This window comes from Hylobates moloch, unplaced genomic scaffold (assembly GCF_009828535.3).
Source record: "Hylobates moloch isolate HMO894 unplaced genomic scaffold, HMol_V3 SCAFFOLD_10, whole genome shotgun sequence".
Taxonomy (NCBI): domain Eukaryota; kingdom Metazoa; phylum Chordata; class Mammalia; order Primates; family Hylobatidae; genus Hylobates; species Hylobates moloch.
Window position 1 is genome coordinate 19,057,378 of NW_026652285.1, and position 18,518 is coordinate 19,075,895.

Here is an 18,518-nt window from a genome sequence, read left to right on the forward strand (position 1 = left end):
GAGTTTGGGGAATGAATTTTTAGGGGATTGCAAGCCTCAATCCCCACCTCTGTGTCCCTAGAATCTCCCACCCCTACCTTGGCTGCTCCATCACCCAACCACCAAAGCTTTCTTCTGGAGAGACCACCTAGTCATGTTTCTCACCCTGCACCTCAGCCTCCCCACCCCGTCTCTCAGTCACGCCTAGGGTTTGGAGGAAGGCATTTGATTCTGTCCTGGAGCACAGCAGAAGAATTGACATCCTCAAAATTAAATCTCCCTTGCCTGCACCCCTCCCTCAGATATCTGATTCTTAATGTTTAGAAAGGAATCTGTAAATTGTTCCCCAAATATTCCTAAGCTCCATCCCCTAGCCACACCAGAAGACACCCCCAAACAGGCACATCTTTTTAATTCCCGGCTTCCCCTGTTTTGGAGAGGTCCTCAGCTGGCCTCTTTATGCCCCTCCCTTAGCTCTTGCCAGGAAAGTCAGAGGGCGACTGGGGCACAGCCAGGAGGACCCCCTCCCCAATACCCCCAACCCTTCCACCTTTGGAAGTCTCCCTACCCAGCTCCCCAGTTCTACTTCCTCTAGATTGGAGGTCCCAGGAAGAGAGCAGAGGGGCACCCCTACCCACTGGTTAGCCCACGCCATTCTGAGGACCCAGCTGCACCCCTACCACAGCACCTCTGGCCCAGGCTGGGCTGGGGGGCTGGGGAGGCAGAGCTGTGAAGGGGGGAGATGTGGGGTGGACTCCCTTCCCTCCTCCTCCCCCTCTCCATTCCAACTCCTAAATTGGGGGCCGGGCCAGGCAGCTCTGATTGGCTGGGGCACGGGCGGCCGGCTCCCCCTCTCCGAGGGGCAGGGTTCCTCCCTGCTCTCCATCAGGACAGTATAAAAAGGGCCCGGGCCAGTCGTCGGAGCAGACGGGAGTTTCTCCTCGGGGTCGGAGCAGGAGGCACGCGGAGTGTGAGGCCACGCATGAGCGGACGCTAACCCCCTCCCCAGCCGCAAAGAGTCTACATGTCTAGGGTCTAGACATGTTCAGCTTTGTGGACCTCCGGCTCCTGCTCCTCTTAGCGGCCACCGCCCTCCTGACGCACGGCCAAGAGGAAGGCCAAGTCGAGGGCCAAGACGAAGACAGTAAGTCCCAAACTTTGGGGAGTGCAAGGATACTCTATATCGCGCCTTGCGCTTGGTCCCGGGGGCCTAGGCTTAAACCGAGACGTGGATGCTCCGGAGACTCGGGAATGGAAGGGAGATGATGAGGGCTCTTCCTCGGCGCCCTGAGACAGGAGGGAGCTCACCCTGGGGCGAAGTTGGGGTTGAACGCGCCCCGGGAGCAGGAGGTGAGGGTGGAGCGCGGCGTGAGTTGGTGCAAGAGAGAATCCCGAGCTCGCAGCCGGGAAAGTGGGGATCTGGGTGCAGAGTGAGGAAAGCACGTCGAAGATGGGATGGGGGCGCCGAGCGGGGCATTTGAAGCCCAAGATGTAGAAGCAATCAGGAAGGCCGTGGGATGATTCATAAGGAAAGATTGCCCTCTCTGCGGGCTAGACTGTTGCTGGGGCCGTGGGGGTGCTGAGCAGCGGCGGAGGGGGCGCGGAGCGTGGGCGGGTGGAGGATGAGAAACTTTGGCGCGGACTCCGCGGGGAGGGGTCCTTGCGCCCCCTGCTGACCCATGCTGAGCACTGCGTCTCCCGGTCCAACGCTTATTGGGGCAGGATCCGGAGCGGGAAGACCCGGGTTATTGCTGGGTGCGGACCCCACCTCTAGATCTGGAAAGTAAAGCCGGGGATGGGGCAGCCCAAGCCTCTTAAAGAGGTAGTCGGGCCCATGAGGTCGGCCCCGCCCCGGCCCCATTGCTTAGCGTTGCCCGACACCTAGTGGCCGTCTGGGGAGCCGCTAGCGCGGTGGGAGTGGTTAGCTAACTTCTGGACTATTTGCGGACTTTTTGGTTCTTTGGCTAAAAGTGACCTGGAGGCATTGGCTGGCTTTGGGGGACTGGGGATGGCCCCGAGAGCGGGCTTTTAAGATGTCTAGGTGCTGGAGGTTAGGGTGTCTCCTAATTTTGAAGTACATTTCAAGTCTTGGGGGGCCTCCCCTCCAATCAGCCGCTCCCATTGTCCTAGCCCCGCCCCCGCCACCCCACCTGCCCAGGGAATGGGGGCGGGATGAGGGCTGGACCTCCCTTCTCTCCTCCCGCGCCCTCCTCCTGTCTCCACCACGCAAGCCACTCCCCACGAGCCTGCCCTCCCGATGGGGCCCCTCCTATTCTCCCCCCGCCCTCCCCCCCCCCACCCTATGGTTTTTATTTCACTTGGCTTCAGCGCCAATGGGCTGAGGTTGGAGTTGGAAGCCACCGCGGACTAAAGCTTTGTTTAAATTCCTGAGAACTGGAAAGAGTTACAGCCTCCCTGGCCAGGCGCCTCGGCGCTGTCACCCGCGCTGATGAGGAGCAGGCGAGCTTTTAAGGATTTGAGGAAAGAGGAACGGGAGGAGGGGCGGGAAGTGAAAAATCCAAGTGTGCCTCTTAGACCAGGGGGAAAGGTGGTTAAAGTGAGGGTCTTGGAGCCCCAAGGTAGGGGGTCGCAGTCACTACTGACAACGCCCCTCTTCTTCCGCCTGTCCCAGTCCCACCAATCACCTGCGTACAGAACGGCCTCAGGTACCATGACCGAGACGTGTGGAAACCCGAGCCCTGCCGAATCTGCGTCTGCGACAACGGCAAGGTGTTGTGCGATGACGTGATCTGTGACGAGACCAGGAACTGCCCCGGCGCCGAAGTCCCCGAGGGCGAGTGCTGTCCCGTCTGCCCCGACGGCTCAGGTGCGGCTGCGCTCAGGGCCTGGGGCCTGGGGCCTGGGGCCTGGGGCTGGGGCTGGGGCTGGGGCTGGGGCTGGGGCTGGGGGTGGTCGGCGCTCGCTGGCCCTCCGTGCTAGAGGCCTCAGCCGACGGGAGCAGCATTAGCAAACCTTGGCTCTAACGCGCGTCTCTTCGTCCCCTAGAGTCACCCACCGACCAAGAAACCGCTGGCGTCGAGGTAATCTCCTGCCCTCGAATTTTGCCCCTCCGCGGCCCGTGACTCCTCACAGTCCTCCCTTCTCTAACCTGGCCTCTTGTTTCTTCTCCCCCAATCCCACAGGGACCCAAGGGAGACACTGGCCCCCGAGGCCCAAGGGTAAGCGTTGCACTCTCTGGGCTGTAGGGGGCTGCAGGTGGGCGTGGCTTCTGGACCCACGCTCACCCCAGCCCCGCCCTCTCCCCCTGCAGGGACCCGCAGGCCCCCCTGGCCGAGATGGCATCCCTGGGCAGCCTGGACTTCCCGGACCTCCCGGACCTCCCGGACCTCCCGGACCCCCTGGCCTCGGAGGAGTAAGTGGAGAGGACTTGTGTGTCCACTCTCCCCTGTTTTGTTTTTGTTTTTTGGCAGATGACATAATTTTATACTTTGAAATAATTTCAAACTTACAGAAGTTGCAAGAATCCTACAGGAAACTCTCACATACCCTTCACAGTTTGTGACATGTGCTTTATTAGTCTCTGTTTATGTATATGTATCATTTTTTTTTCTGAACTGTTTGAGTAAGTTGCTAACATCAGGCTCTTTTGCGCCTAAATACTTGGGTGTGTTTTTCCTAAAAACAAGAGCATTCTCTTAACTGACCATAGCACAATGATTAAATTCACTCTCTAATGTGCAGTCCGTATTCAAAGTTCACCGATGTCCCAATAATGTCCTTTATAGATTCCACCCCCCGCCACCCCAATCTGGGATCCAGTCCAGGATTATGAATTGCACTTAATCATCATGTCTCTAGTTTCCACAAATGTGGAACGTTCCTCAGACTTTCTTTGTCTTTCGTGGCACTGGGAGTTTTGAAGAGTCCAGTTGTTTTGCAGACCGTCACTCAATTTGGGATTGTCTGATTAGATTAGATGCAGGGCTGCATTTTTGGCAGGAATATCTGAAAAGCAATGTTATTCTTCTCAGCACATCACACCAGGAAGTGCATGATGTCAGTTTCTTCCATTATCGGTGCCGTCTTCTGCCTTTCAATTCACTGTCCTGACCCTGACTTCTCTTGTTTGTTCTAGAACTTTGCTCCCCAGCTGTCTTATGGCTATGACGAGAAATCAACCGGAGGAATTTCCGTGCCTGGCCCCATGGTGAGCCAGCAGGGGGAACAGGACTGACAGAAGAGAGAATGGGTATCCAGAGAAGGTGGTCACAGGCGGCTGGTATAGACAGCTTGGGAGGTCAAGATCACCTTTGGGACCTCAGAGTCCAGAAAGGATGCAGGACGACGGAGTGGTCCCAACAGGCATGAATGACTACATCCACATGCTTTCCTACAGAGGGATCACCATGACCCCCTTTCTTCTCCTTCTATAGGGTCCCTCTGGTCCTCGTGGTCTCCCTGGCCCCCCTGGTGCACCTGTGAGTATCCAGGACGTCTTCATATGCCTCCTTGGGCTTTGGTCTTTTGGAGGGAAGACTGGGATGAGGGCAGAGGAGATGCTCAGAGATCTCTTGGTAAGATTGGAGAAGGTTGACAGGGACTTGCCTTCTAACCACATCTTTCTTTCCTTCTTCTCAAGGGTCCCCAAGGCTTCCAAGGTCCCCCTGGTGAGCCTGGCGAGCCTGGAGCTTCAGTAAGCACTCTCTATACAGATACACACTCCTTCTACAAACACGCAGACTCTCCTATCGAAGAACTCCCAGGCCTGGGGTCTTCCTTACCTCTTCCCTTCAATCCCAGCCTTCCCCTTCTTTTTTTCTTATCCATATTCTAACCACCTCTGCTATCTTTTCTAGGGTCCCATGGGTCCCCGAGGTCCCCCTGGCCCCCCTGGAAAGAATGGAGATGATGTAAGTATCCCCAGCAAGAAGATACCATCTGACCCCATGGCCTCCATGAGTTGGATCCTGCAATTTCCACTCCACCACATTTGGGAACGATACTCAGAGGAAGGAGGGCAAGTCCTCTCTGATGCACGGACTGCCCTGGAACAATGATCTTTTCCCTTAGTGAGATGATTCCATGTCCCCAACAAAGTGACTGTTCTCCTCACCCCAGCCACCTTAGAGCAATCCCCAACCCCATCCCTTTGGGGAAACTGGTGCACAGATGGTGAGATTAAAATGCTGGTGACAGAAGTAGACAGAAATTCCTTTAGAGGCACTCAGATTTCACCAAACGAAGGTTTCACTGTAAATTTAAACTGAGCTCTAGATTCAAAGATAAGATTCTGGGCCCCCAAACCTGACCTGCAACAATCCAAAGAAGACTGAGACCTTCTCCACTTTTCCAGCCCCTGGGCGGTGGTGGGGAGGCAGGGGCATGATGGTCTTTTCTCTCCCTCTCAGGGGGAAGCTGGAAAACCTGGTCGTCCTGGTGAGCGTGGGCCTCCTGGGCCTCAGGTGAGCAGGGGGCTGCGGCTGAACCTGGGCTTCACTGCACTTGGGCTTCATTTAGGAGCTGGGTCCACAGTGGTGTGTTCTAATGGCCCTTCCTTGTCTTCTTCATCTCTCTCCAGGGTGCTCGAGGATTGCCCGGAACAGCTGGCCTCCCTGGAATGAAGGGACACAGAGTGAGTTACCTTTGAGTCATTTAAGCTCCCCAAGTCCCTAGCATACCCCCATCCAGTCCCAGCCTCTTCCCCAAAAGATCCTGAGTTGCATCATGGTGGGTGGCAGCTACAGAAGTCCCAAGGGACAGAGAGTGGACATCCAAAGGCACCGCCCTCCGTGGGAAAGCAGTCCCAATTAAACGACTGGGTGCGATCTTGAGCCAGTTGGGGTTTAGTCTAGCTCAGAAACGGGGATGGCGGTGATGACCTCCCAAGGCTCTTTCTCAGATCTAGGTGGGTGTCAAGGCTGTTCCACCCCCTCCACAGGTTCTCACCTTCTACCTCTTTCACGCTTTAGGGTTTCAGTGGTTTGGATGGTGCCAAGGGAGATGCTGGTCCTGCTGGTCCCAAGGTAAGAGGCTGTCTGAACATCATGGTCCTCCACATCCCCAGAGTCCCACCATGAATGAATTTCTCACTCATTATTCTCTGTTCTACAGGGTGAGCCTGGCAGCCCTGGTGAAAATGGAGCTCCTGGTCAGATGGTGAGTGTGCCCAGTTCCAGAGGGCAGGGATGGGGCAGGAGGCAGGGGCAAGATGGAGGCCTGGGGGAACGAGGCTGTCTCCCATCTCATCTGACTTCTCTTGGTTTGGTTGTCAGGGCCCCCGTGGTCTGCCTGGTGAGAGAGGTCGCCCTGGAGCCCCTGGCCCTGCTGTAAGTACTCCTGGCCCCTTGGGGGATCCCTGAGCTCTGGAAGGGGCTCCCCAGGAACTCTAGGGACTGGCCAGTGCTCAGTGGACTTAACGGGGCTTCCCCTCTCTCCTGCAGGGTGCTCGCGGAAATGATGGTGCTACTGGTGCTGCCGGACCCCCTGTGAGTGTGGCCTGTAGGCCTCAGGGCCTGGGAGTGGGGAGGGGTCTCAGTGTCTGCTCTTGGGGCTGACAACGGAGGCAGGTTATGTTGGTCTGAACCCCAGGACTTCCTCTGTCCCAGGGTGTGACTTGCAGCTGCCATCTCTTCCTTCTCGCTAACATCTCCATTTCATTCACAGGGTCCCACCGGCCCCGCTGGTCCTCCTGGCTTCCCTGGTGCTGTTGGTGCTAAGGTGAGACCCCCACTCTCCTCTAAGCATGACCCTCATGGGCCAAGGGGTTCATGTCTCCCTGTTCCCCAAACCAAAGGGACCCAGAGTGGCAAGAGAGCAGCCCGTTCACTAACACCTTTGACCTGGGGTCTCTGTCTCTGATGTTAGAGTCCTGATCATTGCTCTCCTGTCCCTGTCTCCCCTTCCTCCTGCCATCCCAAGAGGCAATGTTGGGTTTCCCAGGGTGGCTTCTGATATGTCCTTTCTTCTGATTCAGGGTGAAGCTGGTCCCCAAGGGCCCCGAGGCTCTGAAGGTCCCCAGGGTGTGCGTGGTGAGCCTGGCCCCCCTGGCCCTGCTGGTGCTGCTGGCCCTGCTGTAAGTGTCCCCGCCTCAGTGTCCCCTTTGCCACTTTCTAACCTCAGAGTCCTTGCCTGTAGCTCACACTCCTTTCTCTGTGCCACAGGGAAACCCTGGTGCTGATGGACAGCCTGGTGCTAAAGGTGCCAATGTAAGTATCCTGCCAGGCTTCAGTCCCACTCCTGCTGCCTGCAGCCTGCCTGCCCCTTTCCCTCTGCTCCTAGGCTCACCTGGCTGTCTGCCTCCCACAGGGTGCTCCTGGTATTGCTGGTGCTCCTGGCTTCCCTGGTGCCCGAGGCCCCTCTGGACCCCAGGGCCCCGGCGGCCCTCCTGGTCCCAAGGGTAACAGCGTGAGTACCAAACTCTCCCTTCTGCCCGCCCCATGCACTAGCTCCGGTGCGGCTCTCATCTGGGGAGCAGGAAGATGCAGGCCAACTGAGCGCCCCCAGCTCTCAGCTCATCCTCTTCTCTCTTGCAGGGTGAACCTGGTGCTCCCGGCAGCAAAGGAGACACTGGTGCTAAGGGAGAGCCTGTAAGTCTCCCTGCCATTCTTCTTGCAGCCCAGCCCACCCTGCCCTAGGAGCCCCCTGAGGGAAATCCAGAAAGGAAGAGGAGCTCCTAGTCTCCTGGGGGAGTCCCTGCCCCACCCCCCAGGAACCCCTGATGCTGGAGGCCCAGCCTCAGTCGGCTCTGAGGCTGGCACAGGATGGCCCCTTACGACAGGCCACCTCTTCCTCTCGGCCCTCTCCAGGGCCCCGTTGGTGTTCAAGGACCCCCTGGCCCTGCTGGAGAGGAAGGAAAGCGAGGAGCTCGAGGTGAACCCGGACCCACTGGCCTGCCCGGACCCCCTGGCGAGCGTGTAAGTGTCCCTGCCCGCCCCCTCCCGCTCCACCCTCAGTGCCTGGCTGGTGCCCGTGTGTCTCGGAGTTCACCGGCCTCTTCTCCTCCTGCAGGGTGGACCTGGTAGCCGTGGTTTCCCTGGCGCAGATGGTGTTGCTGGTCCCAAGGTAACCTCTCCTTGAGGCCGGGGGGCTGACCCTGCCGCTCCCTGGGCATCTTCTTCCTCTTTTGGCCCATGGCAAAGAGCCACAAACTTGAGACCCTAACTGTTCCTGTGACTTCCCCCAACCAGGGTCCCGCTGGTGAACGTGGTTCTCCTGGCCCTGCTGGCCCCAAAGGATCTCCTGGTGAAGCTGGTCGTCCCGGTGAAGCTGGTCTGCCTGGTGCCAAGGTGAGGCCCCAGCCCTTCGGCCTGGTTTGGCCAGGCCCTGACCATCCCGTGTAGGGTCTGGGATGAGGCGTTCTGGAGCAGGCCCAAGGGTCTGCCCCCCGGAGTCCTCCCCCACCTCCATCATGCTTCTCCCCAAATCCCTCTGCCTCCCTAGGGTCTGACTGGAAGCCCTGGCAGCCCTGGTCCTGATGGCAAAACTGGCCCCCCTGTAAGTATCACTCCCCCTGAACCCCCTGCCACTGTCCTGTCTGCCTCCCCGCTATCCTCACCGCTGCTTTCGTGCCTCCCATCCTTAGGGTCCCGCCGGTCAAGATGGTCGACCTGGACCCCCAGGCCCCCCTGGTGCCCGTGGTCAGGCTGGTGTGATGGGATTCCCTGGGCCTAAAGGTGCTGCTGTGAGTATTCAGTGAGGATCCATGAAGAGCTAGGGACAGACACACTGAGACTCAAAGGAGTCTTGGGCTCTGGGCTCAGCTCTGCTGCTGACCTGCCGTGTGACCACTCACTCTCGCTTTCTGGACCTCAGCCTCCCTATCTGTAAAATGAAAGACTTCTTGGCCGGGCGCGGTGGCTCACGCCTGTAATCCCAGCACTTTGGGAGGCCGAGGCGGGCAGATCATGAGGTCAGGAGTTTGAGACCAGTCTGGCCAACACAGTGAAACCATGTCTCTACTAAAAATACAAAAAATTAGCTGGATGTGGTGGTGGGCACCTGTAATCCCAGCTACTCAGGAGGCTGAGGCAGGAGAATTGCATGAACCCGGGAGGCGGAGGTTACAGTGAGCCGAGATTGTGCCATTGCACTCCAGCCTGGGCAACAGTGTGAGACCCCGTCTCAAAAAAACTAAAAAAAAAAAAAAAAAGAAAGGAAAGAAAAGAAAAGAAAAAATGAAACACTTCTCCAGGTTTCATGACCACTGCTCTGTCCTGGAAATAAGTGGTATTGGTGGCCCTCCACCCTGACACGTGGCGATAGGACAGGCCTTTGATGTGATAGGCACCCCCAATCTTGGTGGATTCTTTGAGGTCCAAAAGGAGATAGCAGAGGCGATGAAAGCGCTTTGCAGTGCAGGCCACAGCGGGCATCTAACAGGGAAAAGGCAGGGGAGAGGGTGCAGGAGGAGCAGCCTGGAAGGGCGTCTTGGGAGGAGTGGGCTCAGAAGGGGCCCAGCAAGAAGCGCCTGCAGGGGCATTCCCCGGGGGCCAAACAGGAGAGCCTTTTGAAAAGAAAGTCCCTTAAAAAGTCCCACTCAGAGTAAATGAGAGGCCCCCGGAGGCCCTGGTTTCTCACTTCAGCCCCCTCAACCCTAACTCCCTTTCTCCACAGGGAGAGCCCGGCAAGGCTGGAGAGCGAGGTGTTCCCGGACCCCCTGGCGCTGTCGTAAGTATCTCCTTTCCGTCCCTACCCCCTTCCCCGTTGCTGTCCCGGCACTTTCTCCTCCCTGCAGGAGGGGTGCTAGAGGCCACAGTCCTCGGCTGCTCTGCTCGGGGCCTCCTAACCCTGAGTTCCCCTTCACTGTCTTCCCTCAGGGTCCTGCTGGCAAAGATGGAGAGGCTGGAGCTCAGGGACCCCCTGGCCCCGCTGTGAGTGTCCCTGATGGGGAGATCTGGGGAGCAGGAAAGAGGAGACACCCTCAGCCCCTCGTCTCCTTGGCCTCCCCGTGACCGTAGTGTTCTCTCTGTGCAGGGTCCCGCTGGCGAGAGAGGTGAACAAGGCCCTGCTGGCTCTCCCGGATTCCAGGTGAGGCCTCATGGCTGTCAGGGTGCTGGGAGGTAGGGGTGGGAAACACCTCTTTGGTCTCTTCCAGGTTGTAAACCTTCCCTCCCTTCTTCCCCCATTTCCCACCTACAGGGTCTCCCTGGTCCTGCTGGTCCTCCCGGTGAAGCAGGCAAACCTGGTGAACAGGTAAGAGGGAGCAGCTGGCCAGACGGGTGGGAGATGCAGGGAATCCAGAGGGACAGGCCCCTGCTCCTAGCTAATCAGACAGCCATCAACTAGAGGGATTGAGGTTAGACACCAGAAAGAACTTCCTACCATGAAGGGAGCAGCACAGAGGGAAGTGGGGGCTGCATGACTGCTAGTCTGGGTGACTTCTTTTAAGAGCTCCTGGAATATGCTGTGACTTTCCCTCAACCCTTCTATTGATAAATCTTGGTCCATAGTTTGGGGAGGAGGAAGAGAGGGGCTGTTTGGGATAACCTCAATTCAGTGCTGAGAAGGGGTTCCTCTCTAATCACGGCCAGCCCCCAGGAGGAGGGACAGTGCTTTCCAGCAGAGTGGCCCCAGGTCGGTTTTGCTCACTGTCTGTTCTTCCCTCCCTCCCCCTCAGGGTGTTCCTGGAGACCTTGGTGCCCCCGGCCCCTCTGGAGCAAGAGTAAGTAGTCCTCTCTCGCTGCATCCATCAACGTGCCTTGTACTTGGCCCTGTCTCCAGAGCAGCCGTCACACGCCCTGTCCTTCCCTTCTAGGGTGAGAGAGGCTTCCCTGGCGAGCGTGGTGTGCAAGGTCCCCCTGGTCCTGCTGGTCCCCGAGGGGCCAACGGTGCTCCCGGCAACGATGGTGCTAAGGTGAGGGCAGCGTGGAAGGGGCTCTGGCAAGTAGCCCAGGGACCAGGTCTCACCCCTCCTGCAGCAGGGGATCGCTGGCTATGACCAAAGCCATGGAGATAGGGTGCAGGGTGGGGGAAAATGACCAGGGTAGGGGCCCACACACAGCCTGGAGTCTGGGCTGTGAGTCTTTTCATCTTTTCTCAAGGCTTGTCATTGGCCTTGGAAACAAGCCTGGGAGATACCAAGCGGGGCTTAGGGCTGTGACCCACTCTTGGGGCCCCAGGCCTCACTCCAGTCTTCTTGGTTGTCACATAGGGTGATGCTGGTGCCCCTGGAGCTCCCGGTAGCCAGGGCGCCCCTGGCCTTCAGGGAATGCCTGGTGAACGTGGTGCAGCTGGTCTTCCAGGGCCTAAGGGTGACAGAGTAAGTTCAACCTTCCCCCTTCCCTGAGCCCTACATGGCTCCCATCTCCGCCTGCTTTGAATCCCTCAGCATCTCTCCTTCTCTCTGGGATCTGTCCCTCTTCTCACTAATCCTCCCCTCTTCCCCTTTCCCCTCTGGCCTTTTTGCTGATGAATCCTCTCCTTGTGTTCCAGGCCCGTCTCTCCCCATGAGTTACCATGGTGATGAGAGGTGGGGGCATCTCCTGGATGGAGGCTCCCTTATTTATCCTGCTACACAAGTCAGGGGCCTCTTAACTTCAGTTCCACCTGAGTCTCCAGGCAGGCACCCTTTATCCTGAAAGAATCTTTGAGTCCTTGGCCCAGTTGGAGGCAGGGCAGAGCTGCAGAGGGCCTCTCAGGAAACCCAGACACAAGCAGAACACTATAGGTCACCTTGCCCCACACTGGAAATATCAAGCTTATCCATGTCTTTAGGGTGATGCTGGTCCCAAAGGTGCTGATGGCTCTCCTGGCAAAGATGGCGTCCGTGGTCTCACTGGCCCCATTGGTCCTCCTGGCCCTGCTGGTGCCCCTGGTGACAAGGTGAAGTGGCCGCTTCCCCACCTTCTGCCCTAACACCTCAGCAGGCCTGGGTACGGTTCTGTGGGGTTGCGTTGGGACAGCAGGTCCTGCCAAACTGAGCTGTCAACGTGGGAACCTGGAGGGACCAGAAGGAGGGGAGGCTCTCCTGGGGTCATATACTAGGAGTATTCAGGGGAGGCCCTGACCCTGAGCCTCTTGTCCCTTGCTCTCAGGGTGAAACTGGTCCCAGCGGCCCTGCTGGTCCCACTGGAGCTCGTGGTGCCCCCGTAAGTACAGAAGACCTGTTAAGACCCCATACTTGGCCCTTCCCTCCCTTCACACAGCACCCCTGGGCCTGTCTGTGCCTCCACCCCTTGCCTCTCCCCTCACCGCATCCCCACCTTCCCTCATGTAAGCGCATCTCTCCCATCTGACTCCTTTTCTTCTAGGGAGACCGTGGTGAGCCTGGTCCCCCTGGCCCTGCTGGCTTCGCTGGCCCCCCTGTGAGTACCAAGACCCCCGTCATTTTTCATCACCGACTGGGACCTGGGACCTGGAGGGACAGAATGAGGACAAAGGCGTCAGCCATCCTCGGGGGAGAAGGGTGGAGACGGGATTGTTTCCCACCCAAGCATCTTCCTGCCTCCATTACTGCTCCTCCCCCAGCCGGTGGAAACTCCTGCCTCCTTCCCTCCACTCACCGCCCTGCTTCCTCCCCCAGGGTGCTGATGGCCAACCTGGTGCTAAAGGCGAACCTGGTGATGCTGGTGCTAAAGGCGATGCTGGTCCCCCTGGCCCTGCCGGACCCGCTGGACCCCCTGGCCCCATTGTGAGTGGCTTGCCCTCTGTGCCCGTGATGCTGATGGGCTGGGACCCAGGACGGGTCCAGGCTTAATGCCTCTGTGCTCTCCTACAGGGTAATGTTGGTGCTCCTGGAGCCAAAGGTGCTCGCGGCAGCGCTGGTCCCCCTGTGAGTATCACCCACCTCTCTGCTGAGCCTCTCCCCTCTCCCCAGGCAGCAGTGGCAGGTGAGGGCAGCTGGGTCGGGTGAGTTGGCTGTTCTCCGTCTGACTGTTCCTGTGTTCTCTCCTTCCAGGGTGCTACTGGTTTCCCTGGTGCTGCTGGCCGAGTCGGTCCTCCTGGCCCCTCTGTAAGTCTCTGCAGTGGAGTCCACTGCTCTAGGTTGGGTGTGGTGGGTGGGGGCTGCCAGAAGGATGGTGGGTCCGACTGAGGATGCAATGATGCACCAGAGCCCCCTGGAGTCTGACAGCCCCTCCTATCCCCATCCAGGGAAATGCTGGACCCCCTGGCCCTCCTGGTCCTGCTGGCAAAGAAGGTGGCAAAGGTCCCCGTGGTGAGACTGGCCCTGCTGGACGTCCTGGTGAAGTTGGTCCCCCTGGTCCCCCTGGCCCTGCTGGCGAGAAAGGATCCCCTGGTGCTGATGGTCCTGCTGTAAGTGCCAGCTCAGATCTCTGCAGCTCCGGAGGTGTCCAGAGCTGGGGAGGGGTCCCTGTGCTGCTGTCCGGCACCTCACTCCTGTTTGCCTCCCAAAGGGTGCTCCTGGTACTCCCGGGCCTCAAGGTATTGCTGGACAGCGTGGTGTGGTCGGCCTGCCTGGTCAGAGAGGAGAAAGAGGCTTCCCTGGTCTTCCTGGCCCCTCTGTAAGTTCCCCCGTCACCTTGGGGGACCCTGAGAAAAACCATCACAGGACTTGGAGTGGGGTGGAGCCAAGGAGAACAGATTTGGTAGAGATGACCCCAGCGGACTCAAGGGTCCTCCCAGACCCTATCTCTGGCCTGACTCTTTGTTCTCCCTTAGGGTGAACCTGGCAAACAAGGTCCCTCTGGAGCAAGTGGTGAGCGTGGTCCCCCTGGTCCCATGGGCCCCCCTGGATTGGCTGGACCCCCTGGTGAATCTGGACGTGAGGTGAGCAGTCCCCAGCCCCCATGCCAGTACCCTCAGCATGGCCACTGTGGCCTTGCCTAAGCCCTCTTCCCTGGCTGACTCTCACTTCTCTCTCTCTCTGCAGGGAGCTCCTGGCGCCGAAGGTTCCCCTGGACGAGACGGTTCTCCTGGCGCCAAGGTAAGATGGCGACACTCCATGACCACAGCCTTGTCTGCTGCTTCCCTGCCCCATCCTGGCCCTTCAGTTGGGGCTGACCCATATTCCCCTGCTCTCCTCGCCAGGGTGACCGTGGTGAGACCGGCCCCGCTGGACCCCCTGGTGCTCCTGGTGCTCCTGGTGCCCCTGGCCCCGTTGGCCCTGCTGGCAAGAGTGGTGATCGTGGTGAGACTGTAAGTAGCTGGGCTCCAGTTCACTGTGTCTGGTCAGGCCAGGGACTCTCCAGGCCTCCTCAGAGGCCTGGGGATGGGTGTCGGACTTCACCCAGGCAGGGGGAGGAAAGGAGATCCTGCAAGATGTCGGCGCCTTAATCCAAAAAGCTGAGTTAAAGCTCAGCCCCAAGTCCCCTCTCCCAGACAGGAACCCCTCTAGTGAGTTGGCCCCAGCTCTCGTGAAGATTGCAGCGGGGAGGTTTCCCTGGGAGCTGGGAGAGATGGCCACAGTGGGAAGCAGCTGAGAAGAGAGAGATCCAGCAGAGGGGAGGCCTCATCCTGCAGCCCCAGCCTCAGCCTCCCCTGGCCAAGAGCTCATGCTTTCCTTGCTCTCCCCAGGGTCCTGCTGGTCCCGCCGGTCCTGTCGGCCCTGTTGGCGCCCGTGGCCCCGCTGTAAGTACCCTGCTGTGTCCCCCACGCCTTCAGAACTCTACAGATGCGGACAGTGCCCCACTCGATGCCAATGGAACTTCCACCCGACAGTTTGTCCCTTTCTCTCTTCTAGGGACCCCAAGGCCCCCGTGGTGACAAGGGTGAGACAGGCGAACAGGGCGACAGAGGCATAAAGGGTCACCGTGGCTTCTCCGGCCTCCAGGGTCCCCCTGGCCCTCCTGTGAGTATGCTCAGCCCCTCCCCAGCCCCCATGCTGTGCTGTGATAGGAGGGGGAGCTTTCCCTCAGTTTCCCCCTCTGGATAGTCATTCTTTCCCCTCCCTAGTGGGGACTGGGGTCTGAAGACTTATGGGCATGTCCAAGTAGCTTCTGAGAGGGTGAGGGGTACACAGAGAGGGATTATGGGAGAGGTCTCTGCCTATGGACACCCTCGGGCTAGATTTCCAGAGTAACGAAGGGGCATGGGTTGCCCACACTGCCCTTGTCTCTCCAACCAGGCCCTCAGGCTACATTTGACCCTCACTGGGCCTGAATTGCCTTTTTATCTGTCCTTCAGGGCTCTCCTGGCGAACAAGGTCCCTCTGGAGCCTCTGGTCCTGCTGGTCCCCGAGTAAGTCATGCCTTGTCTCTCCTCTTCCTGAGCCCCAAGCCCAGGCTTACCTCGGGGACCCTTGCCAGGGACCCAGGCACCCTTTGCCTCTCTGGAGAAGGGTTCAGGGACAGGGAGTGGGCAAAGAAAGGAAGAATCCTGAACAAACAATCTGATCTAGCTTTGGCCTCTCTGCTCCCCAATCCGTCCTCCCCTGGCTCAGCGGCTGGAAGGAGCTATGGCATGTCCTATGGAAAGAGGCTGAGACGGGCTCTCTGAGGCCATGGAGCCAGAGCCAGCAGGGAGGGTGGTGGGCTTCTCCTCCAGAGCTGGGGTTGTTCAGGCTCCTGGCAGCCTTTCTCAAACCATTTCCCCTACTCCAGGGTCCCCCTGGCTCTGCTGGTGCTCCTGGCAAAGATGGACTCAACGGTCTCCCTGGCCCCATTGGGCCTCCTGGTCCTCGCGGTCGCACTGGTGATGCTGGTCCTGTTGTACGTAGCTCCTCATCCCCTCTGCTCATGGCCCTCCAGCCCCCAAAGCATTTGGACGCTGGTAATCCCCACTCTCCTCCCTCTCTGTGCAGGGTCCCCCCGGCCCTCCCGGACCTCCTGGTCCCCCTGGTCCTCCCAGCGCTGGTTTCGACTTCAGCTTCCTGCCCCAGCCACCTCAAGAGAAGGCTCACGATGGTGGCCGCTACTACCGGGCTGATGATGCCAATGTGGTTCGTGACCGTGACCTCGAGGTGGACACCACCCTCAAGAGCCTGAGCCAGCAGATCGAGAACATCCGGAGCCCTGAGGGCAGCCGCAAGAACCCCGCCCGCACTTGCCGCGACCTCAAGATGTGCCACTCTGACTGGAAGAGCGGTGAGGGCCTGCCCTAGCCTCTCCCTCCCTCCTACTCCTGCCATGCCAGGGTCCCCATGCCCATATGTGCCCCTACCATATGGTGCTGGCTGTTCCCCTTCCCTGACTCCATCTTGCCCTGCCCTACCACAGGAGAGTACTGGATTGACCCCAACCAAGGCTGCAACCTGGATGCCATCAAAGTCTTCTGCAACATGGAGACTGGTGAGACCTGCGTGTACCCCACTCAGCCCAGTGTGGCCCAGAAGAACTGGTACATCAGCAAGAACCCCAAGGACAAGAGACATGTCTGGTTTGGCGAGAGCATGACCGATGGATTCCAGGTGCGTGAGCTGGACCTCAGAGCCAGTGTTAGGAGATGGGCTAGCCCAGTGCTCAGAAGGGACATGAAGTCCTGGAGTGGGTCTCTGCTAAGGGTGATGGACAGAGCTGGGCTGGGAGGCAGGGGTCTCAGGTCCCTGATAGTGATTCAGACACAGGCTGCCTATGGGCAAGTGGTGCCTCCTCTTGATATAACGGTGCATTGGGCAGCTCTCTGAGGACCCTGGACAGGGAGGCCAGGCAGGACTAGAGGTTCCCGCGTAGCGGCTCACTCTTCCCTCTCTCCCCTCCCCTGCAGTTCGAGTATGGCGGCCAGGGCTCCGACCCTGCCGACGTGGCCATCCAGCTGACCTTCCTGCGCCTGATGTCCACCGAGGCCTCCCAGAACATCACCTACCACTGCAAGAACAGCGTGGCCTACATGGACCAGCAGACTGGCAACCTCAAGAAGGCCCTGCTCCTCCAGGGCTCCAACGAGATCGAGATCCGCGCCGAGGGCAACAGCCGCTTCACCTACAGCGTCACTGTCGATGGCTGCACGGTGAGTGCCCAGAATCCCCAAGCAGGGACCCCCCTCTCCGGCCTTGGGCTTTTTGGGCAGGCCATAGTGCCCTCTTTCCATCACTCCCACGTGGTAATGCCCCCTCCCATTGTCTCCGCCCCACCCCAGAGTCACACCGGAGCCTGGGGCAAGACAGTGATCGAATACAAAACCACCAAGACCTCCCGCCTGCCCATCATCGATGTGGCCCCCTTGGACGTTGGCGCCCCAGACCAGGAATTCGGCTTCGACGTTGGCCCTGTCTGCTTCCTGTAAACTCCCTCCATCCCAACCTGGCTCCCTCCCACCCAACCAACTTTCCCCCCAACCCGGAAACAGACAAGCAACCCAAACTGAACCCCCCCAAAAGCCAAAAAATGGGAGACAATTTCACATGGACTTTGGAAAATATTTTTTTCCTTTGCATTCATCTCTCAAACTTAGTTTTTATCTTTGACCAACCGAACGTGACCAAAAACCAAAAGTGCATTCAACCTTACCAAAAAAAAAAAAAAAAAAAGAATAAATAAATAACTTTTTAAAAAAGGAAGCTTGGTCCACTTGCTTGAAGACCCATGCGGGGGTAAGTCCCTTTCTGCCCGTTGGGCTTATGAAACCCCAACGCTGCCCTTTCTGCTCCTTTCTCCACCCCCCCTTGGGGCCTCCCCTCCACTCCTTCCCAAATCTGTCTCCCCAGAAGACACAGGAAACAATGCATTGTCTGCCCAGCAATCAAAGGCAATGCTCAAACACCCAAGTGGCCCCCACCCTCAGCCCGCTCCTGCCCGCCCAGCACCCCCAGACCCTGGGGGACCTGGGGTTCTCAGACTGCCAAAGAAGCCTTGCCATCTGGCACTCCCATGGCTCTTGCAACATCTCCCCTTCGTTTTTGAGGGGGTCATGCCGGGGGAGCCACCAGCCCCTCACTGGGTTCGGAGGAGAGTCAGGAAGGGCCACGACAAAGCAGAAACATCGGATTCGGGAACGCGTGTCAATCCCTCGTGCCGCAGGGCTGGGCGGGAGAGACTGTTCTGTTCCTTGTGTAACTGTGTTGCTGAAAGACTACCTCGTTCTTGTCTTGATGTGTCACCGGGGCAACTGCCTGGGGGCGGGGATGGGGGCAGGGTGGAAGTGGCTCCCCATTTTATACCAAAGGTGCTACATCTATGTGATGGGTGGGGTGGGGAGGGAATCACTGGTGCTATAGAAATTGAGATGCCCCCCCAGGCCAGCAAATGTTCCTTTTTGTTCAAAGTCTATTTTTATTCCTTGATATTTTTCTTTTTTTTTTTTTTTTTTGTGGATGGGGACTTGTGAATTTTTCTAAAGGTGCTATTTAACATGGGAGGAGAGCGTGTGCGGCTCCAGCCCAGCCCGCTGCTCACTTTCCACCCTCTCTCCACCTGCCTCTGGCTTCTCAGGCCTCTGCTCTCCAACGTCTCTCCTCTGAAACCCTCCTCCACAGCTGCAGCCCATCCTCCCAGCTCTCTCCTAGTCTGTCCTGTGTCCTCTGTCCCCGGGTTTCAGAGACAACTTCCCAAAGCACAAAGCAGTTTTTCCCCCTAGGGGTGGGAGGAAGCAAAAGACTCTGTACCTATTTTGTATGTGTATAATAATTTGAGATGTTTTTAATTATTTTGATTGCTGGAATAAAGCATGTGGAAATGACCCAAACATAATCCGCAGTGGCCTCCTAATTTCCTTCTTTGGAGTTGGGGGAGGGGGGGACATGGGGA

The 18,518-nt window shown here is 58.3% G+C and overlaps 1 protein-coding gene across 1 annotated transcript; it reads left to right on the forward strand.

Annotated features, from left to right (window-relative positions):
- The first annotated feature begins 902 nt into the window (after nt 1-902).
- COL1A1 (collagen type I alpha 1 chain) lies at nt 903-18,482 on the forward strand. Its single transcript, XM_032163271.2, has 51 exons — nt 903-1,123; nt 2,612-2,806; nt 2,986-3,020; nt 3,123-3,158; nt 3,251-3,352; nt 4,076-4,147; nt 4,374-4,418; nt 4,580-4,633; nt 4,797-4,850; nt 5,349-5,402; nt 5,519-5,572; nt 5,910-5,963; nt 6,052-6,096; nt 6,213-6,266; nt 6,381-6,425; nt 6,604-6,657; nt 6,914-7,012; nt 7,101-7,145; nt 7,246-7,344; nt 7,473-7,526; nt 7,746-7,853; nt 7,948-8,001; nt 8,127-8,225; nt 8,380-8,433; nt 8,522-8,620; nt 9,553-9,606; nt 9,756-9,809; nt 9,913-9,966; nt 10,078-10,131; nt 10,556-10,600; nt 10,694-10,792; nt 11,090-11,197; nt 11,653-11,760; nt 11,973-12,026; nt 12,189-12,242; nt 12,461-12,568; nt 12,656-12,709; nt 12,836-12,889; nt 13,030-13,191; nt 13,293-13,400; nt 13,558-13,665; nt 13,769-13,822; nt 13,927-14,034; nt 14,413-14,466; nt 14,579-14,686; nt 15,022-15,075; nt 15,438-15,545; nt 15,638-15,920; nt 16,053-16,243; nt 16,540-16,782; nt 16,912-18,482. Exons 1-51 carry the CDS (start codon nt 1,021-1,023, stop codon nt 17,056-17,058), a joined length of 4,395 nt encoding a protein of 1,464 aa, XP_032019162.1. The 5' UTR covers nt 903-1,020; the 3' UTR covers nt 17,059-18,482.
- The last annotated feature ends 36 nt before the right edge of the window (nt 18,483-18,518 follow it).